The 24,710-nt window shown below is 37.9% G+C and overlaps 1 protein-coding gene across 2 annotated transcripts in view; it reads left to right on the top strand.

Moving 5' to 3' along the window:
• The window catches only part of SEL1L (SEL1L adaptor subunit of SYVN1 ubiquitin ligase), a 61,912-nt gene that overhangs the window by 18,375 nt on the left and 18,827 nt on the right, over nucleotides 1-24,710 (top strand). Inside the window, exons 4-12 of one of the 2 annotated variants that reach the window (XM_009006412.5) lie at nucleotides 10,289-10,393; nucleotides 11,578-11,683; nucleotides 13,027-13,189; nucleotides 15,872-15,925; nucleotides 16,015-16,074; nucleotides 17,026-17,107; nucleotides 17,473-17,627; nucleotides 19,098-19,154; nucleotides 23,060-23,128. In XM_009006412.5, coding sequence (XP_009004660.1) covers nucleotides 10,289-10,393; nucleotides 11,578-11,683; nucleotides 13,027-13,189; nucleotides 15,872-15,925; nucleotides 16,015-16,074; nucleotides 17,026-17,107; nucleotides 17,473-17,627; nucleotides 19,098-19,154; nucleotides 23,060-23,128 — 851 coding nt within the window. Of the gene's footprint in view, nucleotides 1-10,225; nucleotides 10,394-11,577; nucleotides 11,684-13,026; nucleotides 13,190-15,871; nucleotides 15,926-16,014; nucleotides 16,075-17,025; nucleotides 17,108-17,472; nucleotides 17,628-19,097; nucleotides 19,155-23,059; nucleotides 23,129-24,710 lie in introns of both variants that reach the window. The other variant, XM_002754169.6, reaches the window with a different exon arrangement.

Genomic DNA, 24,710 nt, shown 5'->3' with positions numbered 1-24,710 from the left:
AGACCAGCCTGCAGTATTGATTTTAGGTATGCCCTTTAGGTGGCCTAGACATAGCCAGTTAAAAAAATTCCCATTTGTCATAATGGTCTATCTTAGAAAAACAATAAGCTTTTATCTTAAGTTCCTATATTAACATTTTTTATCTTTTTATCTCTTTTAAAAAATATTTTACCTATTTTTTTTACATGGTCTTACGTTTCCGTATTTTTTTTTTTTAAATCAATTCAGGCACAGCACAACTGTGGCCTAGTAAGTAGAAGCTGACCTAAAACCTTTCCATGGCGGAGGCAGTATCATGAGAGTCAGAGTGCAAGAAGTTCAGTCCCAGGCCAGGCGCAGTGGTTCACGCCTGTAATCCCAGCACTTTAGGAGGCTGAGGTGGGCGGATCACTTAAGGCCAGAGTTCAAGACCAGCTTGGTCAATATTGCAAAACTCCATCTCTACTAAGAATATAAAAAATTAGCTGGGTATGGTGGCATGCGAATTCCTTGAGCCTGGGAGGCAGATGTTGCAGTGAGCTGAGATTGTGCCACTGCACTCCAGCCGGGGCAACACAGTGAGGCTCTGTCCCCCCTCCAAAAAAAAAAAAAAGTTCAGTCCCAGAGGGTACACACAGTTACCTGGAAGCAAAGCATTTACAGTTGTTGGGGCGTCTTAAACAGAATGTACATTAGTTAGGCATTACAGTGTGACCTTGCACCATGGAAGGCTTGTTTTCAAGTTTTCCATCTAGCCCAAATAATTTAGCCCAATCCTTGATTTGGAAGGGACTGCCAGTCAGTTCCAAATGGTTTTGGTGTCTGTGATACCAGTCCATACACCTCATGAGTGTGGACAGCATCTGGAGGTTTTCTATGTGGAAGGTGCCAGGGCTGGACCACCTCATGCTGTTTTCATAGCCCTTTCAGGATCATTGGCTCAGCAGTATGAATTCAAAGCACTCTCAATGGCTTGGAAGGTGCATAGAGAGTTTTCCTTTAGGAAGAGGTGGAAGGTTCTAGAAACATTTTGAAAAACAAAGATGATTTATCCCCTTCCCCTTCCCCATGCCTCCCTAGGTTCAGGGCTTTTGGGTTATTTTCCTTAGTTGTTAGAAAATTGGTGTTTATATTCAGAAGTCAAAATCTTACATGTTTTTTATTTTCTCATACTCATCCATATCTTTTGTTTGGAGGGGTTGTGTGCAAGAGGGGCAAAACATCTTCACAGAAAAACATGTTTGTACAACTTAACCAGAAAGACGTGTTCAGAAATAAGGCAGGACAAAAAAACCTGCAGTTTTAGAAATTTTCAAAATGGGTTTACATACCCTCCCACTTCTTTCACCCGATCATTTATCCAGTGAATAACCTAGAAGAGATCAATCCCAGCTGGGTGCAGTGGCTCATGACTGTAGTCCTTTAGGAAGACTTTAGGAGGCCATGGCAGGAGGATTGCATGAGCCCAGGAGGTTGAGGCTGCAGTGAGCCATAATCACATATTGCACTTCAACCTCAACAACAGAGTAAGACCCCCAACTCAAAAAAGGAAAGGAAAGAAAAGAAAATATCATTTCCTTCTGAGGATGACTGCCCTTAAATGATCAGATCTCACTGAGGTGTGTGTAGCAGGAGAAAAGTGAAGGAAGCAGAGTCGAGTTGCCAGTGCCCTGTTGCAGACTGAACTCATCAGGAAAGCCAGACGGGGTCAGGAGTCCAATCAACCTGTCAGGTGTGATTAGAGGGTCACACTGCCTATGATGTTCCCACTCACAGCTTGCAGCTTTTGGCAATAATCACAAGAATGCTGTCAGTCTCTTTCTCAGAAAGATACAGCCATACAGCAGCTGGATTTCAGGTGGTCTCATCAGAGAGCAAGCCTTTTCCTAGGACCATTTGTATGTGACTAAGGTTTCTAGCCAAGCATTAATGGTTTTTTCACAGCTTAGGGGTCCACAGAGAGGTGTCTTAAGTGTGAGATTGTAGATCTTGAGTTCTGCTCATTGAGCCTGTGCCTGCCTTAAGTTCAACCCAGCTCACACTGAGATTGCAACCTTTACCAGACAGTATTAGGTTGCAGCTTAGAATCAAGTTCAGTCAATCAAGATCTGTGAATTCAGGATTCAAAAAAAAGCCAGAGGCGTTTCTTCCTCAACAGAGGTGGGGTACTGCAGGGCCAGCAAGTCCATGTGATAAGCAAGGATTTTCTAAACCATCTTTTGGCTTGTCATCAGTCTAAATTGATCCACTCCAAAATGTACTCATCAGGCTAGAAAATAATTCACCTCCAAGGGTTGGACCTGTGCTTCCACAAGAACCCATTAGCAAACTAAAATCTGCTTTTTAAAACTCCGAAAGTATATCTCCATCTCTAGACCACCTGTTTTTTTCTTACTGTCTCCTTTCTTCAGCAGCTCCAATAAGCAGAGCTCCACGTCTTCCGTAGTAAAAACCATCAGTTATACAGATGTTCTGTTTCCAAAACTCAAGAGTTCAAATTCCACTGGCAGTAAAAAGGAAGTTGTGTCCCACTAACACCTTTCTTTTTTTTGCAGCTTCCCCGATCAGGATTATTCCTCTGGTATTTATGAAATTACAAGTGTTTAACATTTTATATTATTTTTTACAATACATCTAGATGCAATAGCCACAAAATACAAAGCCATTTTAAAACTTTTTCTTCCCCTCCCCACCCTACCCCACTGCAGTTTACTCAGCCTTCTAGCAGTAAATTCAGTGTTTGCAGTTTTAACATTACAGCTGCCAGGGAAGATCTTGGAATGCAGTAGAGGAAAGGAGGCGGGAGAATATGTAGCAGGAGCAGCAGCCAGGCTGAAAAAAACTAGTGGATTGTTACCTGTCCCTGGTTTGTTGTTGTTGTTGTTTGTTTGTTTGTTTGTTCTGGTTTATCTAAAATTCTGTTCCAAACCAGATTTAACTTTTTCTCCCGGCATAGAAAAGAGAGCAGTGCAAACTTTTTAACATTTTTGGTTTGGCCCATCCTTGGGAATTTGGGGGACCTTTTGCTTCCCATCTAGAGGAGAGAACAAAAACCACAGGCCTCACCTACACTACACTGTTTTTTTCCCCAGTTTAGCCAGCAGGACTAAATGTAGTTAAGGGCATCCAACAAGCCAGCTTTCTGGAGCTGAATCTATCACTTTAAGATTCTGTGGCTCTCACAACAAACAGCAGCTCATCTACTGCTTAATACCATCGATGACTCCATAACCACCCAGGCCCCAAAGATTCATCATATTCTACCCTTAATCTTTCCTCTTCCCAAACAACACTTTCACCATGTATCAGTGAGTCAGATTCATTCTAGCAAATCCCATTTATGCAACTGTGTCAGGAGTCCCCTAGGCCATCCCCAGTTTTAAAGATTTGGTTAGGGGACTTGACATATTGTTGTCATTGCAGCTGTGATTTATTACAGCGAAAGGGGGCAAAGCAAAATCAGCACAGGTGCAAGGTACATGGGGTGAAGTCTGGAGAAAACAAGGTAGAAGCTTCAAGGGTCCTCTCCCACAGGAGTTATGCAGGATGCACTTAATTCCCCTAGCAGCAAATTGTAACAACATATGGGAAATATTGTCTACCAGGGAAGCGCATTAAAGATCCAATGCCTGGAGTTTTTTTGGAAACTAGTCTTGTAATCACGCTCTGCTAGCATGTACCAAAATTGTAGACTCCCGGAAGGAAAATAGGTGTTGAGTGTGTACCACATGTTTGTACAGTTTGACCTTCATGAGTCACTATAAGTTAGAATGGGAGGAACCCTTCCAAAATCTAAGTTCCCAGATAGTGGCTGAGGGCCATGTAATAAGCAGTCTTTCAAAGGGTAACTAGTCAGACTTTCTGTGCTATGCTATTCCCTATTATAGAATACTCATAACCATTTTAAAAGGAACATGTTTTGTTGCAAATTTAAAAGTCCATCAGATAATGGCAGAACCAGAGTTTTATTTGGCTCATGTAACCCGAACTCTGCAGATAGGCAGTTCAGGACTTGTGCCATCACGGACTCCAGCTCTCCTTTTCTTTCCTGTTCAGCTCCTCAGTAGACTAGCTTCATCCTCATGTTTGTTCCTTGTGGTCAAATCTGATGGTGGCTGCACCTTCAGGACCTGGGTCCTCAGGAAGAAGTGTTGCCTGTATCAGAAGAGCAGAAGCATTTTCAGAAGACACTGGGAGAATTCTGAAACTATCACCTAGGGAAGTGCTTCAGAATCAGTAATGAGGCAATCTGCCTGTCTGCCACCTAGAAGAATGTCAATGATACGTTAAACGAAAAATGTCATATTGAAAAGTAATTGAGCTTGTATGATTCTGTATTAGTCACAATCTCCAGAGAAAAAGAACCAAAGGCCATTTGCTAGCAGAATTTCTTCTTTATGGGGGTGATTCTTCTATCTACTGAGTCCATCAACTGATTGGGCAAGGTCCACCCATATCATGGAGGATAATAGCTTTACTCAAAGTCACCAATTTAAATATTAATCTCATCCAAAAATCACCTTCATAGAAACATCCAAAACAATGTTATCCTGAATAAGTTTGCAAATGAAAAAAGTCCAGAACTTCTTTTTTCACTGTCATTACCTCTAGAAGGAAAGAACTTGAAGTGACAGGTAAAGATAACTGTCATTTATCTTTAGTTTTGTATACTTTCTTACTGTTTGTCTCTGTAACAAACACATCCTTATAGCATTAAAAAAGAAAAATAGAATAATCAGCATCTTGATGTATTACAAATGGCACAAAAGGAACTGAGTTTAAACTTAACCGCTTGCTTAAAATTGGGTTCTGAAGTTGCTTAAGTGGGGATGGCAGGGAAGGAACGACCTTTAACCTAGCAATCAGATTAAACAGAAGACAGAAAACATAGGCAGTTACCTGCAACAGGTCTTGACTTTAACGTAAAGGCTTTTTGTTGTTACTGTTCTTTCTTTGGTTTGATTTGGTTTTACAAGAAAATTATTTGTGCAAGAAAACTCCTTTAGGAAACCATCCTTGTAGATTCCAGCCATAGCAGAGCTTTTAAAGATCACCTATCTTTAAAGCTGTTGTTTAGAGAAACCCACTGTTCTTAAATAGCAACTTTCCTGAGCAAGTTTTACTCTGGATGGTTTTTGACAGTGCCTGTCACCTGATTATTATGAAGTTTACCGCTTTATTCTGGGCACAGGGGCCAGTGCTTGTGCCTCTTTCTCTATTTTAAAATCATTAGTTGCTTCTCACAGAGCTGAGCTCTGAACGAGCTCTGATGTTACGTTTTGTTCGTTATACATATGAATGTATCTTCTGAAAAATACATTCTCATCCTAAAGCAGTGGTTTGAAGTAGTGTGGGTTTATTTACAAAGATAGTTTCTAGAACATATTTAGCAGTTTTTAACTTTTGGTGAAAGCAGTCTGTAGCAAATTACATACCACTGGTATTTTTCCCAAAATATTACTATAGCATATTCCCAGACAGCAGTAAAATACTTCTTTATTTGTCCTGTATCATTTATTTAAAATCAAGTACTTTATGTTTACTTTAAATCATGTATACTGGTGCTTTGTTCTTAGTCCTTGGGAGGTTTTTTTTCTGGTGACAATCGTTTGCTTTATTGAACTTTTATCTTGTTGTTTACTGAAATTGATGAACACTGTGACAGTTGTCTTGCGGTTGGTAGCTTTTTAACATTAATTGTTTCTAAGCTGTCTTTGACTACAGGTATATTTGATTCATATGCTACTTAGTACTCTTGTGTTTGGAAGTGCCAGACTGCTTCAGACAGACAGTGTGATTAAATAGGTAATTTTCTTACTTAAACAATACCCATGTAAATTGCAAAAGTTCTTAAAATGAGAAATTGGCAAAGCTAAATTATTTGTATTTATCTGTATAGATCAAGAAATTAGCCTTTAGTTTTTTACAATTAAAAGTGAAGAAAAGATGTGTTTATATTCCCCTAACCTTCAATTCTGTGTGTGTGTGTGTGCGTGTGTGTATACGCATAGCATTCTAGCCATGTTGACCTTTTTATCTCTTGCATTCTTTCCTTCAGTGTTCAAGGATACTACAGTATCTTATCTATTAAAAACAAAAACCTTATGTCCCTTAGTTCCCCTCCAACTACCATTCCATTTCTCTACTCCCCTTTATAGCCTCATTCTTTGAAAGGGTTCCCTATAATCACTGATTGTGCTTTCTCGCTTCCTGTTCTGTAATCCAGCTCCAGCAAGTCTGGAGCCTTCTCCAGCCTAGTAAATCTACCCTTTTCCACCGGTCACATACTAATTGCTAATACTTGATTAGTTCCTGGTCCTCATCTTAATGAACCCCTCACTAGTATTGTTCTTTTCCCTAAAGATACCTTCTTCAGTTGGCTGCTGGTTCCTTAGAATTTGTCTGATAAAAAAATAGAGAGAGGGAATTTGTCTGATCATGAAGCATGAGCTTCCCTCAGGACTCAGCCTTTGATCCTCTTCCCTGGCTCCAGTGCTCTCTGGGGACCTTTAATTCCTTCCCAGTTGACGATGCCCAAGTTTTCATTTAATGGCTGCCCCCTAGTTGATTTACCCAATTTCCTATCAGTATATCTTTGCATTCATTTGGTTTTATGTTTTTAAAATTAGGGTGCTGTACAAGTATTCTCTTGCACATAATCTCTGTGTGTTTGTGGGAGCACTTTTTAAGTAAACATCCTAGAAGTAGAAAAGCTAGATCTGAAGATATGGACCTTTACATTCTAGTAGATATTACTGAATGCCCCTCTTTGCTTTTTACTTTTTCTAACTTTCCAGACTGATTTTAATTGACTTTGCAAGAACAAATTTCTTACCAGTTTAAGTGTAAAGAAGTCTGTTCGTTTTTACAATAAATTTTGTACTATAAATATCTTACTCTTGAGATCTAAATAGATTGGGATACTGTGTCATTATTGTAGAGCCAAAATGTGATTCATTATCTAGAAAACATGAATTTTTACATGAAGCTGAGGAACAGAGAACACATTTTTCCCCTTTCATGGTGTCAGATTTGATTACTGGTTATCACTAATTTAAATTGCATAATCTGTCAGCTTCATTATACCAGAGCAGTGATTGGTTTGTTTTTAAAATTGATGCTGTTCTTTGGAGGTTTTTAAAAAGATGGCTTTGAAATTCTTGCAGAATTTCTCCATAGAAAGAAAATTAACTGAAATTAAAACTATTGTGAGGAATTTCTGTTTGAGATAATTGATTTGAAACTAGGGAGTAATCAATAACTTCTGGAAGATTTTAAAACAAATTTAAAAGGTAGTAACACTTTCCATATTGTGATTTCCCTTGGAGAAGGTAGCGGAGAGAAACAAATTTTCTTTGTAGTAACTCACTAATGAATTATTTTGACAGCTCACAGTTTTGACTAAATGGATGAAGCAGGTACCTCCTGGGAATTCTTTCTGCTTATGTCAGTGCTGAATCAGCAGTAAATTAAAACCTTTTGTTGTCAAAAATTTTTTTACTCTCTCCAGTTTGTTTTCTGTTGTATCATTCATCACATGAAAGGGAATTATTTAATATATTTGAAACATTTAGAAAATACATTTGGCAAACTAGAATTCCTATGATAAGCTATTTGTTTTTAAGACAAAGATTTCTGTTGTCATAGAAGTATTCTTTTAAACCATTCTTGCTATTTAATTTCAAATTCAGGTTTACAGACTGCAGTTCTACAGACACTATCTTTCTTTTTTTTTTTTTTTTTTTTTTTTAGAGATGGAGTCTTGTCTTACCACCTGGGCAGGAGTGCAGTGGCACAATCTGAGCTCACTGCAACGTCCGCCTCCCAGGTTCAAGCGATTCTCCTACCTTAGCTTTCCAAGTAGCTGGGACTGTAGGTGTCCGCCACCACACCCAGCTAATTTTTTGAATTTTAGTAGAACAGGGTTTCACCATGTTGCCCATGCTGGTCTTGAACTCCTGGGTTCAAGTAATCCACCTGCCTCAGCCTCCCAAAGTGCTGGGATTACAGGCATGAGCCACTGCACCCAGCTCAGAGACTGTCTTTCTAAAGCAGCAGCAGATTTGGGTCTAGTATCAGTGTATGGGGATGTCCTTTTCAAATTCTGTAGTCAGAATGACTCCTCTGAAGTTGTTGCTAAAGGATTCTTTGCCTATACATTGCATTAGAGATCATTTCTTTAAAATATAGACAAAGCAAAGGTAAAGAAGTTATTTGCCCTCTTTTTACCAGGATGATGAATGACATTTACTTGGTGTAAACCATTTGAAATTCATTTTGTCTTTCATGACTTATAGAAAATATTTTTTGAATTAGTATTGTAGGATATGTCTCTTTTTATACTGGAAAGAAAGAAGGGATAGTTTCTAGCCTTCAGAGCATGGGTGCCCATAATAATAGCACCTGTCATCTCTTGGACTCCTATTACCTAAAGTGATAGGCACCATAATGAGTGCTTCACATGTATTGTCTCAGACAGTCTTTGCAAATAACCCAATGCAATAAGGACTCTTATTCGTACTTGGAGATAAGGAAGTTATCTCTAAATAATCTTAAGAGATTAAATACTTTGCTCAAAGTACATAGCTAAGAAGTAGTAGGATTTGCATCAAATATTCTGACTCCAGAACCAATACCCTTCATCACTGAGCTCTGCTACCCAATTAAATTTTCCATGTAAAAGTGACCAGTGAAAGTTGGCATAGGCTCATACTTACGGTGTATGATTTTTAGGCTTAGCCCTGAACCTCTGGTCTTGTCATATACCTCTCGTGCAGCATTCTTATGCATACCCTTGAATTCAAGTGTTATCTGTGTAGTGGAGAAATTTTTTTTAACTACAACTAAAACATGTCTTAAGACATTTTCACTTGTGATTTTTTTTTTTTTTTTTGCTGTTTTTTTGTGGGTTTTTTTTTATTTGTTTTTTATGTGTTTGTTGTTTAGTAGCCACCTTGAATGTAGCAGTACCTACCCAATAATCTACTCCTCCTTTAGAGTTCTGTATCTTAGTAAGGGCAACCATCTGTTCACCCCTAAAACCTAATACCTGGTGTCTTCCTTCACTCAACTTTCCTCTTATCCACACATCTAGAAAGTAGTACCATGTCTCCCTCCTTAGCATTGCTTGAGTACATCCACGTCTTCCATTCCATTCTCCCTCTCTGGGCTACATTGCCTCTCAGACCACTGTTACAACCTTTAAACTGGTTGCCTTGCATTCAGCCTTACTTTTTACATACTTTCCACTCTTTAAATAAAATGTGAGCATGTCACTCCTACATAAAACTTTTCACTGTGGTTCCATTGTTCTTAGGATAAAAGTTCAAACTCCTTATTAAGACTTGTAAGGTCTCCTCCAGTCTGGCTTCCTCAACCTCTTTAGCCTCTTCTCGTCCACTTTGCCACTTGTTTGACTCCTGCCACCTTAACACCTATCTGAGTACTCCTACCCACCCTACCCCAGAGCCTTTGATTCAGTGCTACTCCTGCATACTCTTGAGGTTCAATTGAAACCTCAGTTCCTGAAAGGGAAGGCTTTCCTTTCTATAACATCCATTACACACTTGCTTAATGTCTCTCTTCCTGGCTAGGCAGTAAGTTCTGCATAGCAAAGACCTCTGATCCACCTCATTTCTAGCACCTAGCGTAAAAGAGATACTCAGAAATATTGTGTAGAATAAATTGCAGATGCAGTCTCTACCCTTAACAAGCTCAGTCCAGTGGGAACTAGAGTATGGTAAAGAAGTAACTTCCATACATGTGGTAAGTACTCTGATAAAATGCCACAGGATTGCAGAGGAGTGTGTGAGTGGTTAACTTTGCCTTGGGGAGCATTTTCCCTTTATTCCTCTGTATTAATGAAGAAATTGACTTACAACATTCAGAAAAAAGGAGAGCTGTGCTGAGCAGTAGAATTGATTCACTTGCATTTTGCTTTATTTTTGGCTTACTTGTTGGGCAGGAGTTTTACAGCAGACTTTTAATATTCTAAGGTTATATATCAGGAACTTCAGAAAGTCTAACCTAGATATGGATGCTAAGTAGTCAGCTACTCATGCCCACTAAATTAACTAAACCAAGTCCTCCCTAATCAAAATCATTGCTAGCCCTTTTATGTTGCCAGTTATAAATTGGGAATCATTTCTCTTTGCCTTCAAATTGTAACAGCCAAAACTGATGGTATTGAATCCGTGAGTACCAGAGGTGTTGTTCATGTTTAGATTTTTGTTTCTTGTCATTCCAGCTTTGACTGCCATTGAAGGCACAGCACATGGGGAGCCCTGCCACTTCCCTTTTCTTTTCCTAGATAAGGAATATGATGAATGTACATCAGATGGGAGGGAAGATGGCAGACTGTGGTGTGCTACAACTTATGACTACAAGGCAGATGAAAAGTGGGGCTTTTGTGAAAGTAAGTATTGTTCAGGAGGAGGCAGATCCTCATTGCTATATGTCTAGGGCAATGTTTTTAAGGCCTTTTTCTAGCCATCTTTTTCCACATTTGTCAAAAATAGCCAGTGTTACTGATGTGGTTATATAGCCTTAAAGAGTGGATTTAAAAATGGGAAGCATGTGGTATATTTATTTTCAGGCTGTCAAGTCATGCATTTTATTTAGAGATGGTTTTCCATTGATATATACAGGTTGTTTGGTTAAACCCTTCAGGGCAGGTTGGTAAATTAATTAACTTAAAACTTTTTTTTAGCAGTAAGGGAAACTGGGCCATTATGGAGAAGGTTAATAGTAATTAGTAGAAAAATAACTTTTCACAAATACTTAGAGTGAAATATGGTATACCAAGGTAACATTTGACAAATATAGTCTATTTAACCATCTTTAGTGTAAATGTCATTATAAAGATGCTATTACAGACTTTTCAAAAGTTATTTTGCTCCTGTAAGAACTCATCAAAAGATATATACTTCATTAGAGCCAGTATTTATAGAAACAGAAGCATCTTCCTGACCAGGAAGCATGATGCTGGCATCTGCTTGGCTTCTGGGAAGGCCTCCAGAAACTTACCATGTGAGATGCAGCTGTGTCATATGATGGGAGCAGGAGTGAGAGAGATGGTGAGGAGCAAGGTGCCACACTTTTAAATGACCAGATCTCGTGAGAACTTACTATTACGGGAACAGGACCAAGGGAATAGTGCTAAACCATTCATGAGAAACCACCCCTATAATCCAGTCACCTTTCACCTGGCCCTACCTCCAACACTGGGGATTACAATTCAACATGAGATTTGGTGGGACATTGATCGAAAAAGCATATCGCATATAATCTGAAATTTTAGTTGAGTTATATTTAAAAAGTTAGCATTACTAACAGAAAACTACCTTCTAAGAGTGGCTTGGTATTGGTATTTCTATAAGAAAATGATTTCCATGAATTATATATATATATTTTTTGTTTTAAGTTTTATCTCGTGTCATGTCAAGGCCACATTTAAGTGTTTTTAGAATCATATTTGAGAATAGTGGAAGATCATTCATTATGTTTGTATGACTGTCCAAAAGAAAGAATAAATACTGATGGTTGATAATTGGTATAGAATTAAAATCCATTTAAATGCATCTGACATTTTGTTTTTAGCTGAAGAAGAGGCTGCTAAGAGACGGCAGATGCAGGAAGCAGAAATGATGTATCAGACTGGAATGAAAATCCTCAATGGAAGCAATAAGAAAAGCCAAAAACGAGAGTAGGTAGCACTGCTAAGTCCACTTTTCCCCCGAGACAGGCCATTACTGAGACACATAGCAACCACATTTTTAAAAAAATGGATTGCCAGAGACACAGAAGATTTTTTTCATGTTCCGTTACAAGTAAACGTAACATGACTTACAGGCATTAGTAGTATTGCTTTTACCACACTTTAGTTTATTAAAGTAAAATTGTTACACATACTAATTACAATAACAAACAGTGAGTCAAATGGCAATGATTGACTCAAGTTGTAGTAGTTTCTAAGAATCTAGAATCTATATACTATTTAGAATTCAAAATGATATAAAACAAAATTGTTGTCAAGTATGTTTCTTATTTTTGCTTTGTAATTTTTGACTAGAATTTAGAAATTTGTGCTTGGAAAAAAACATAACAAGTGATTATCTTGTAACATCTTACGTCCTTTTAATTTCAACTGACATTTTTATAGCCTGCAAAGATTTAAAAAGAAAATTGCAACAGTTATTATTAAATCATATACTGTACACCGTCAAATTGTAATTCTCTTATTGCAAATCTGGTTAACTTTTTTAATGAAAGTTTTTAGAATTAGTATAATTAGACTATTCCAAGATATGAGGATAACAGGGAGAACTGGTACCTTAGATGAAAAACAAAACTGCCTGCCAATCTGGGCAATATAGTGCAACAGAAAACTTAAAAAATCAGCCAGGCATGATGGTGCACACCTCTGGTCCCAGCTACTTGGGAGGCTGAGGTGGGAGGATCATTTGAGCTTGGAAGGTAGAGAGGCTACAGTGAGCGGTGATCATACCACTGCACTCCAGTGTGAGCAACAGAGGAAGACCCTGTCTCAAAAAAATAAATAAAATAAAAATAAAATCAGGATGTTATCTACATATGTAAGTAACATGACTGAATAGAAATAAGATTATCAGAGGGGTGGCTAGGTGTGGTGGCTCACGCCTGTAATCCTAGCACTTTGGGAGGCCAAAATGAGTGGATCAGCTGAGGCCAGGAGTTTGAGACCACCCTAACATGGTGAAACCCCATCTCTACTAAAAATGCAAAATTAGTCAGGCGTGGTGGTGCATGCCTGTAATCTCAGCTACTTGGGAGGCTGAGGCAGGAGAATTGCTTGAACCCAGGAGATAGAGGTGGCAGTGAACTGAGATTGTGCCATTGCACTCTAGCTGGGGCAACAAGAGCGAAACTCCGTCTCCAAAAGTAATAAAGATGATCAGAGGAGTTTTGTAACATAAGGAAATTATTTATACTGCATTTTAGTAGATCAAAAAACCTTCCTGGCAGTTTCAGAACATTACTAATTTGATGTTTAATTGTTTACATTTAAAGAGCATATCGGTATCTTCAAAAGGCAGCAAGCATGAACCATACCAAAGCCCTGGAGAGAGTGTCATATGCTCTTTTATTTGGTGATTACTTGCCACAGAATATCCAGGCAGCAAGAGAGATGTTTGAGAAGCTGACTGAGGAAGGTTCTCCCAAGGGACAGACTGTAAGTACATTCTCAGTGAAGAATCTCTCTGCACGTAGCACTTGTTTTTAAAAGCAGTTTACTCTCTATGTCCTGACTTCTTTTAAAAAGTCAGACTGGAAGATAAAGTATCTTTAAATACCAGTTTTGTGCCTGATCATTTTACACTCTTCTTTGATAGTCTTTTTCCTTAGTCTGGGAACATTTATGATCAATGAAGACATTTTTGCAATTGTGTCTGGCCACAATTACATTTGTACTTTTCCAAATTTAATCTGTATAGAATGAAATATGAAGGTAATTATTTTTTATCTGAAATTACTCACCATTGCATTTTTTAAAATTCAGATGTTGCAGCTCATGTTAATCTTGGTGGTTTTTTTAAAAACTTTTATTACAGAAGCAGTATGTGTTCATTATAGGAAACTAGAAATGCAAACTGACAAAACTAAGAAGTACACATCACATATGTACCACCCAGATATGAGTAATAATATACTAGCATGTACATATCCTTCTATAATAGATCTTTCTCTTTGTGTATATATACACGATATTTTTATTAAAATGAGATACCACTCTCTATTATTCTAGAACTTCACCTTTTCATCCTAGTAAATTTTAAGTCATATAATACCCACACTATGTTCATATGATGTTGAACCCCAAAATTTTCTTTATACCTGTTTTGTCCAAACCAGTAATCAGTTCAGTACTATATCCTACATTTGGTTATCTGGTATAGCCCAATGCCTTTTTTGTCTGTGTTAGAGATAGGGCCAGTTTTTCTGCAGAATATCCTACCTCTGTTTGTTTTTTCATGGTGGCTTTTAGTTTGTTTCTTCTTCACCTGTATTTCCTGTCAGTAGGAAGTCACAGCTAAAGGCTGATGAACTCAAAATATTTTTGACTAGACTACATTACAAGGGATGTTCTGTATTCTACATTGTATCACATTAGTTGATAACGTATCTGGTTGTTTCCCCATTAATAATCCTAAGATTGACAACTGGTTTTAGGGGGCCATCATATTTATTTAAAATTCCTTCAATAATTCAAGTTTATTCAAGCTGAGAGACATGCTTAAAGATAAACAAAATATCTAATCACAAGGAAAGTCTGTTTTCAAACTGTTCAGACAATAGCAGAAGTCATAACGGTTATTTTCTTAGAACTGAATACCTAACGCTTCTGCAGCTCTTTCCTCGGTATTTTATTATAAACAGATGATATCTTAATTGTTCCCCTTTGTTTTCAAAGCTTTTTCCCTTCTTTGCATGAATCAGTTTATATAAAATTAACGTATATATTCTTTATTTTCAGAGGCATTCTGCTCTGAAGAAAATTTTTAACTTTTTAAGGCATCAGTTCCATCTAATATTAGAGCCTTACAAAGCCACAGCACTTTATATGTTGCAAAGCACTCTCTCCTTGAAAATTAATTCTAGTTGATACAACAAAGCCTGAAATCACAGTGGCTTAACACTACAGAGAGTTATTTCTTGCTCATGCTAGATTTGATGAAGCTCTCCTGTTTGCGCCACTCTTTTCTGAATAGGGACTCCTGGTCATGGGCTGCTTCTGTTACGTAGCTACACTGACTGCTACACAGAGCTTCCAAGCCATGGTGAAGTGAGAAAAGAGAGCCTCAGGATTCATTAGGATGTTTTCAGGCTTACATCCCTGATAGCCATATCCCAGGCATGTGATTCTGCCAGGAGGCTGGGAAATGCAGAGGAGCTCATGATTCCAGTGAGCAATTCAGTCTCTGCCACACCTGCCTTTGTCACATTAGCTTGTACTTCCCTGCCATCAAGGATGATCCACAGAAGGCAAAGGGTTGAAAAGGTTGAACTTCACCAATGCATTGTTTGTTCCATTTTTTTTTTAATTTTTAGAAAACCATTTGTGTGCTAGCATTGTAGAGCAGCGTTTCTCCCCTGACCCCTTCAACTTGATCCCGTGCTGCCTTTTTTTATATGCGGGATAGTTTATCTTGGTAATTCATCTCTTGTCCGTTTTCATAGTGTATCCCTCTCTGTGTAGAGAAATATGCTGATGTACCAATAACAGGAGTTGTCTTCATAATGGCTGTTCATAAAGATGAAGTAAAAGTCATGTTTACATGTATTCAGCTTTGTCTTTCTAGTTAATATTAATTCGTCTTCAAGCTAAACTTTTTGTCTTGTTTAAAGTTACATTTAATTGCGGCTGGTGCAGTGGCTCATACCTGTAATCCCAGCAGCCTGGGAGGGTGAGGAGGGTGGATCACTTGAGGTCAGTAGTTTGAGACCAGCCTGGCCACATGGTAAAACCCCTTCTCTACCAAAAAATAACAAAAACTAGCCAGGCGTAGTGGTGTGCGCCTCTGCTTAGTCCCAACTACTCAGGAGGCTGAGGTGGGAGAATCGCCTGAACCCAGGAGGCGGAGGTTGCAGTGAGTGAAGGTCGTACCATTGCTCTCCAGCCTGGATGACAGAGTGAGACCCTGTCTCAGAAAAAAAGAAAAAGAAAAAGTTACATTTAATTATATAATGTGTAAAACCCTGAATGCTTTTCTAAGGCTCATTAATTCCACATTTGTACATACAAATTCAAATCTTTTAGAATTTAAAGACTCTTGCATTTTCTCGTAGTATATAAAACTGTCTGTCTTAGATAAACCTTGACCAAAGGAAGATTTCTTAACTTTTATTATTTCAGGCTCTTGGCTTTCTCTATGCCTCTGGACTTGGTGTTAATTCAAGTCAGGCAAAGGTAATACTATTAAACTTTATTGCATATTACAATTTGAATTGAATAAATGTGTGCCTATGTCCAGTTAAACATTTTTTGTCCTTTCACAGGCTCTTGTATATTATACATTTGGAGCTCTTGGGGGCAATTTAATAGCCCACATGGTTTTGGTAAGTAGACTTTGTGGAAAGCTAATAACATTAAGTATCAGGAATTTGTGGTTTACAGTGGCCACAACTTTTTCAGCTTTACTAATCAAGTTTTGCTTGTATTAATTAAGACCAAATATTCAGTTGAACTTACTTCAAATTCTTGTTAATGGATATAACAGATGGAATCCACATGTAAAATGAAAATTGCTGGAGTCCATAATTTTTTTTTAAAATGATTAGTTTGGCTGATTGCCCCTAAAAAGAGAGATCTGATAAATGGCTGTTTTTAAATTTTCTCTGAGTTGGAATTATTTGTCAGAATCATTTTTTAGATTAGATAATCATAAATTTTTAAAAAAAAATTTTAGTTTTCAAAATTTTGTAAATAGTGGCTACAGAATAAGAACATGAAATATTATACATTATTTCACAACGATACCCTACGGATTGTTAAAAGTTCATGAAGTTATTTATGCAGAATGACTCCAGAGAACTCTCCTTTGTGTTTTCTGCATTTATTCTGGTCAGTTATTGCTAGGGACATTGTGCCTGCTTCTAGTAGTCTCATTTTCTCTATTTTGCCAATTTGTTACTTTATCTTTGCTAATTCGGAAGATTAACTCATTTTTGTTACAAAATTGTGTCTCAGATTATAACTCATTCTAAGTGAAAGCCCTTATAATTTTTCTCTTTTGAGTAAAATGCACACACTTCAAAAATAAAGTTTATGACATCTATTTTGGTTACTCTAGGAACTATATTATTTATTTCCTTCTTCTTAGCTATGGCCTGCTTGTTGAAGTTGCTGAATAAATTACCTCAAAACCTAAAACTTAGCATAAATAATGTGTTAGTGTACTTGGGTCAAATGACAGCAAAATTCTCAGCAGGTGTAGCTTTATTTATTCCACGAAGAATGCCACTGAAGTACGTGAAACTGCTATCTCCTCACATGAAGTTGTTTTACAGGGTTACAGATACTGGGCTGGCATCGGAGTCCTCCAGAGTTGTGAATCTGCACTGACTCACTATCGTCTTGTTGCCAATCATGGTATCTATGTTTCCCCCTTTTACCTTTCAGGGAAAATAAATAAATGGAATTAACTTTAAACATACCTATTTTAATTGTTCTCTTTGAAGTATTATAAATGGCTCTTTTATGTGGACTCATGTTTAGTTAAGGTTCAGATGTACTTTTTTCTTTATTTAATTTTGCTTTGAGTTCTATTTAAATATGTTGCAAAAAAGTTCAGTTTATTAATAGATTACTGATTTGTGATCTATGTAGACTGCTCTAAAAGCAGTTTCCTTTAACATTTTGTTTGTAAACATTTGGCAGCTAGAATTGTACTTCTCTGTCTCTGGAACAATCCTTCTGATTTTCCTCCACGTTATTATTTTATCCCTTTATTTCAGTTGCCAGTGATATCTCGCTAACAGGAGGCTCAGTAGTACAGAGAATACGGTTGCCTGATGAAGTGGAAAATCCAGGAATGAACAGTGGAATGCTAGAAGAAGATTTGATTCAATATTACCAGTTCCTGGCTGAAAAAGGTGATGTACAAGCACAGGTATGTGTTTAAACATCTCACCAAATATCTTTACTGCATTTATATTTTAATCTGTTGGGGAAAGGAGCAAGCACTTATATCTGTAAGTTATGTATTTTAATACCATGAGATACTACTGTTTTGTACAGTTCATATTAATTTACGTTTATTTACAAATTTACCTTTTTTCATTACTCTTTATTATTTTATCTCTTTTTTTTTTTTTTGAGACAGAGTGTTGCTCTGTTGCCTAGTGCCACTATCTCAGCTGACTACTGCCTTCATCTCCTGGATTCAAGCAATTCTCGTGCCTTAACCTCCCCAAATTGCTGGGAATGCAGGCATGTGCCACCACGCCCAGCTAATTTTTGTGTTTTTAGTAGAGATGGAGTTTCACCATGTTGGCCGGGCTGGTCTTGAACTCCTGGCCTAAGTGATCCCACCTTCCTCAGCCTCCCAAAGTACTGGGATTACAGGCGTAATTACGGCCACCATACATACCCAGCCAGTTCTTTATTATTGTATCTACCAGCTTCTAGTAACTTTGCTTCTTTCTGAAGAGCGCCCATTTGTATTTCCTTTATAGCAGGTTCACTGGAGACAAATTCAGTTGTAATTTATGTGAAAATGCCTTTATTTCACCTTTGCGTTAGAGGGATATTTTGTGTTTTTATTTTGTTTGTTCGTTCGTTTTTTTGAGACAAAGTCTTGCTGTGTCACCTAGGATAGAGTACAGTGGCATGATCTTGGCTCACCATAACCTCTGCCCCCTGGGTTCAAGCAATTCTCCTGCCTCAGCCTCCTGAGTATCTGGAATTACAGGCACCCACCACCACACCCAGCTAATTTTTGTCTTTTTAGTAGCAGGGTTTCACCATGTTGGCCAGGCTGGTCTCGAACTCCTGACCTCAGATGATCCACCTCAGCCTCCCAAAGTGCTGGAATTACAGGCATGAGCATTGTGCCCCGCCTGTTTTTTGTTTTTTTTTGAGACAGTGTCTCACTCTGTCTCCCAGCTTGGAATGCAGCAGCGCAATCACAGCTTACTGCAGCCTTGACCTCTCCAGGCTCAGGTGATCCCCCCACCTCAGCCTCTCAAGTAGTGGGGACTACAGGCATGTGCTACCATGCCCGGCTAATTTTTCTATTTTTTTATAGAGACAGGATTTTGCGGCGTTGCCCAGATTGCTCTTGAACTCCTGGGCTCAAGTGATTCACCTGCCTTGACCTCCCAAAGTGCTGAGGTTACAGGCATGAGCCACTGTACCTGGCCGCAAATAATACTTTGCAATTAAAAGTGTATGTTTTTACTTTTCAAAATTTTAAGGGCAATTAATGTAGAATAATATTTTCAGAAGTTAAGACTAAATCTTCAGTTTTTTGAGTCACAAGCAGAAACCATTTTATGACCACATCATTTCTTGTTGGTCTGATTTTAATCATGTGCCAGATGCTACCACTTACTTTTGCCTTGTTTGTGATCATTTTCAGGTTGGTCTGGGACAACTGCATCTGCACGGAGGGCGTGGAGTAGAACAGAATCATCAGGTAACTACCATGTTCCTAGGGCTTTGCACTTCAGTTATAGCAGGAAATGATATTCCCAATGTATTTCTTGCTAAATCATTGTCAGTATCAAACTTGTGTCATTTAAACACCCATCACAAATGAGCTTTCAAGATCTAAACCAACCCCTGAGAAAGCTGAAGAATGAAAATGTGAATATACCTCAGAATGGTAGGAAAGATTGTACTGATTCTAAAACCTAGTTCTCAATACTACCTCAAAAATACACATAAAGTTTTGGTTTTCTGTAAGTATGTGATAAAATATGTCATAAAACACCTATTACAAAATATTTTATACAACTGTGAAAATTTTTATGTTGTTTGTGAGAAATCAGGAGTATACAACTACAGCAGTCTGATCTTTATCCAGTCACCAAGTTTTTTCGCTTTTTGTCCTAAAGATCACTCATTTCTACGTGAGTGTTGTGTGGAGACAAAAAAAGAAAAGAAAAAAAAGATCACTCATCTCTTTCCTTCCTTCATTAGTGTACCTGTCAGTATGTGAATCATCTGCCATTACATTTCCTAAATGACATCTCCTCTCTGTAAACCATACATCTGACTATATGTGGTTCTCTTTCATAAAACTCTTAAGTGGTCTATGATTCCAGTAGCTTAAAGACCAGAATGTTTACCATGCCCTTCAGGCCTTGTACCAGTCTCTGCTTGACTCACCAGCCCCCTGCTCTCTGAGTTACAGGCAGCTCCTTTTCTAAGGGCTTTAACATACCAGAAACCTGTCTCAGGACTTCGGTAATGCAAGTCCCTCCCTCTAGAAAGAATATTCCTCCCCCACCTACTTTCTTCATAGTGCTCGTTTCTGTTCATCCTTCAGAACTCAACTCCAACCTGGAATATGTCTCCCCAGATCCTCAACCCCACTCCAGGAACAGGTCATGGACCACAGTTAGGATTTCTAAAAATCCTAACTTTTGGTCCTTGTCATTTTTAAATTAATTAATTGCACAATTACATTTTTTCCCTGTTACAACCTAATGTCCAAAAGAGCATGGACGATGTCTGCCTTGTTTGCCACTTTACTCCTAGCGCCTGGCAATGCCTACCTAGCACATAGTCAGTTCTCCATAAATGTTTGTCAGAGTAATAAAACTGTTTTTCTACCATCCCATTTAAAGTATTCTAATTGAGATTATTTCATATACCATATCCCATCAACATTGTTAGATTGCAACAAGATACATTTATCACTAAAATTATACCAAATATATAGATAGGGTTTTTTTTTTTAATTCAGATGACTTTTGACAGCCTTTATTGTCTCTAGGTCATTAAAATGTGTATCATTAGGCCAGAGAAGTGTCAGCTAAGCTGGTTAATATCAGGTGAGAAAACAATTCTGAATAAGAGTTTGCTGCATACTTTTTATATAGTCAGTTTGGGAATATTTTTGGTGTTGTATGCTGCCTTCCTGTAAAGGAACTATATAATGATAAATTATTTCACCAGCTTCACAGAAAAATAGGAGTTCCCAATACATAACTGCATTAATTCAACAAATATTTTAGTATTTGCCATTCACTGCTAGGCATTCAGGATACAGTATTGGACAAAATAGTTTTTGTCTTTGACCTTTTGGAGCTTTAACTTTAATAGGAGCATTAGATATTTTTTAAGTGATCACACCAAATATAAATTGTGGTGATTCTTACAAAGGAGATTTAAAAGATACAAAAATTGGTTAATGGGTAGGAGGTACCACTTGCCAGGAAAGACTTCTGTAAAGAGAAGTGGAAAACCTTTAAGTTGACACTGGAGATAAGGTTATTCCAGGCCAAAAAGAACAGTGTATGCCCAGGCCCAGAGCTGGGAAGGAACATGGCTGGTCTGCCCATAGTACAGAGATGAAGATGAGACGGAACTGAGATAAGCAGTGCCTGATCACATCAGCATATCCCTGCAGCACTTCAAGGAGCTACAAGGATCAGCATGTTCTAATTTGGAAACAATGGCTTTGGCTGCAATATAGAAAATGAATTAGTAGACCCCAATAATAAAATCAGACAGATCAGGGACAGGAGTATTCCTGAACTTCAGGCGAGAGAGAATGTGACTTGGACTAGAACTACGGTAATGGAAGATAGTAGTGAATTCAAGATGTATTTGGTGGTAAGTGTCACAGGACTTAGTGATGGATAGGCTATGAGTGAAGGGGGGCAGATACCTTAAGCAACCAATAAGATGGTATTGCCATTTGCTTAAATTGAGCTGCTGGAGGAGAAGCAAGTTGAGGTCAGAAAGAGAAGATTTCAGGTATATGTTCGGGCATCGGATAGGGTGTTCAGAGGTAATTGAATAGACTGGATTAAAGCTGAAAATGTAAATTTAAGAGTTGCCATCATCTCGATGGCATGTTAAGCTATGGGAATAGATGAGATTGCTTAGAGAATGAAAGTAAGAATGGAGTCCAAAACTGAGCCCTGAAGAACTTGAATGTTCAGAAGTCAACTGATAGAAAACCAACAAAGCAAACTTAGATGGTACAGGTAGATTTAGGATCGAAACCAGGAGAGAGTGACATCTTGTAAGCCAAGCTAAGAGTCTGTCAGGAAGGAAGCCTTGATGGAGTGTGCCAAATGCTGCAGAGAAAGGTGGAGTGATTTAACTAAAAATTTAGATTGGCAATATGAAGCTCATTGGTGGCCTTGACAAGCTGTCTTTTTGATGTAGTGTATGGAAGCCAATTAAGACTAGATTGTAGTGTGAATTAAAGTGCATGTTGCCAATTTATTCGAAAAGTTTGCCTGTGAAGGAAAGTAGCTAACAGAACAGTCATCATTGGAGAGAAAGTGGGGTTCTCTAAAGGAGATGTATATCTTGAATGTTTTGGTTTGAGTTTTATTTTTTATTTTATTTTACTTAGTTACTTACTTTTTGGTTTGAGTTTTAATTTTAATTTATTTTACTTACTTACTTATTTAGAGACAGGTTCTTGCTCAGTCACCCAAGCTGGAGTGCAGTGGCGTGATCTTGGCTCACTGTAACCTCCACCTCCTGGGATTCTCCTGCCTCAACCTCCCAAGTAGCTGAGATTACAGACGCATGCCACCGTGTCAGGCTAATTTTTGTATTTTTAGTAGTGACAGGGTTTCACCATGTTGGCCAGGCTGGTCTTGAACTCCTGACTTCAAGTGATCTACCCATCTTGGTCTCCCAAAGTGCAGATGAGAGCCACCGAGACCAGCTGGGTTTTATTTTTTAATAATGAGATTATAGAATATGGTTAAGGGGGAACTGGTTCCACAACAGGGAGAAGTTAAATCAGCAAAGAAAAGAAGAGGAATAACCAATGGTACAAGGTTCTTAACAAAAATGGGCAGCAATACAGTTTAGAGCGGGGATAATGAATTTCTGCTTATGCTAGTGTGTTTACTTCAGTGATTTTTAAGTAAGGTTAAGAATTTTTCTCAAAACAATACACGAGGAAATTGTATTCCTTTAGAGAACAATGAAATTATGCTCCATGTCTTGGAAAGATGATTTAGTTTCTTCTTTCTCCCAGGTTATCAATAAAGAGATAGACCAAAGAAGTCAAGCTGCTCTTAAATGTCTTTTAAGCAGGCTGATGTTCACTCTGCCCACAAATAACAGAAGGCTTCTTGGACCTTAAGTTTAGGCGACATAAGAAATTTATTTGCATCTATAATTATGCAATGACTTCCTGATAAATAGTACAGTTATTCAGTAAAATAAAATTTCTAGATGTATTGATTTCTCTTTCAAAATATTAATAACTGGGTGTTCTCGTTTTTAAAGCACTGTGATATAACAAGATTTTGTAAATGTTCCTGAAATAATTATTTTGGCTGAAAGTCAAAAGCAGATTCTGTTAAAAACTAATTATTTTAATAAATTCTTTTCTCATAGAGAGCATTTGACTACTTCAATTTAGCAGCAAATGCTGGCAATTCACATGCTATGGCCTTTTTGGGAAAGGTACTGTACATCCTGTGAATGTTTTATGTAATAACAAGAGATGTTTGCATAATTAGCATTTATTGTGTTCAGGATCATTCCTAATGCAAAACCATTATATCTTAAAGTGCTATTCTGAGACATTTTCTTAGCCAACTTAAGTATAACATAGTGTTTGCTCATCAGTATGTTAATTATCCGTTAAAATTAGCTCTCACTGTCTGAGCTCCTACTTTTTGTGTATTGAATGCAATAATGAGGAATGCTTTTTTTTTTTTTTTTTTTATAAGACGGGGTTTCACCATGTTGGTCAGGCTGGTCTTGAACTCCCGACCTCAGGTGATCCACCCGCCTTGGCCTCCAAAGTGCTTAGATTACAGGCGTGAGCCACCACGCTTGGCCGGAATGCATTCTTGATGCTTTGCAGTTTTTGCTAAGACTCTCACAGTTGCCTGTTTTCTTCATGTGGAATGGAGGCAATTAGAGTTTGTTGAAATTTATCTGCAGAACTTTAGTCTTAAATGCGTTAACCGTGACCCACCTCTTCTTAATGTAGCTATGTTCTCAAGGAAGGGAGCATTTAAGTCTAGAGACTTTATAAATAAATTCCTTCTGTCATGGAAGAATCTCAAAACTTTCTTTTTCATTATTTTGAAACAGTACAAATCAATGGATATTTTCACTTCTAACTAAATCATGATTTGCCTCATGATCATACTAGTTAATTGGAACATTTAAATATTCTAGCTGTTATATAGCATAGAACTTGGTATTCTTCCATCTGTTTTTGCTAAGCATTTAAGAACTTTTCATTCCTCCTCTTGTGGTTTTTGCTCTGAACTCCTGTCATTGTCTTTAAAAACTATTTTTTAAATTTATTGTTTCTTTAACATGTATGTGGATAAAGACAGTCTTGACCATTCTGTTTTTCTTTCTCTTGGCCCTTTATCATTCTCCATACTGGATACTCTGATTGTTTAGTGTTCAAACCCTTTCACATAAACCTTTTAGTTACTTTGCTTCCTGAACTTACAACCCTCTTGTGATCTTATCCTGGGGAAAGTAGTGGTAGAGGAGAAAGAAAAAGGAACACTGTGAGCATCTCTCCTTTTCCTTGTTGAATCACTGATCTGATCCTAAGCAACTTATTAACCATTTGACTGCCTTGGAATAGAGTGAGAAAAATGATTCATCTTGGGCTGAAAGATTTCCTCTGAGACTGATATATAAGCTGATTTTATGTATTCATGTTTACAAATAAGTCATAAATTTGAGATGACATCAAAATATACAATTACTAAAATGTTTGCTTTTAAGAGTTTGCTTCTCATTCTTTTTTCCTTTTTTTTTTCCTTTGTCACCCAGGCTGGAGTGCAGTGGCAAGCTCTCAGTTCACTGCAGCCTTTGCCTCCTGAGCACAAGTGATTCTGCTGCCTCAGCTTCCCGAGTAGCTGGGATTATAGGCATGTGCCACCACACCCGGCTAATTTTTATATTTTTGGTAGAGACAGGGTTTTGCCATACTGACTAGGCTGGTCTTGAACTCCTCACCTCAGGTGATCTGCCTGCCTCAGCCTCCCAAAGTGCTGGAATGCCAGCATCA

The sequence above is a fragment of the Callithrix jacchus genome, chromosome 8 (genome assembly GCF_049354715.1).
Source record: "Callithrix jacchus isolate 240 chromosome 8, calJac240_pri, whole genome shotgun sequence".
Classification (NCBI taxonomy): Eukaryota; Metazoa; Chordata; class Mammalia; order Primates; family Cebidae; genus Callithrix; species Callithrix jacchus.
Note: the sequence above shows the minus strand (reverse complement) of the source record. Positions and strands in the feature narration are given on the sequence as shown.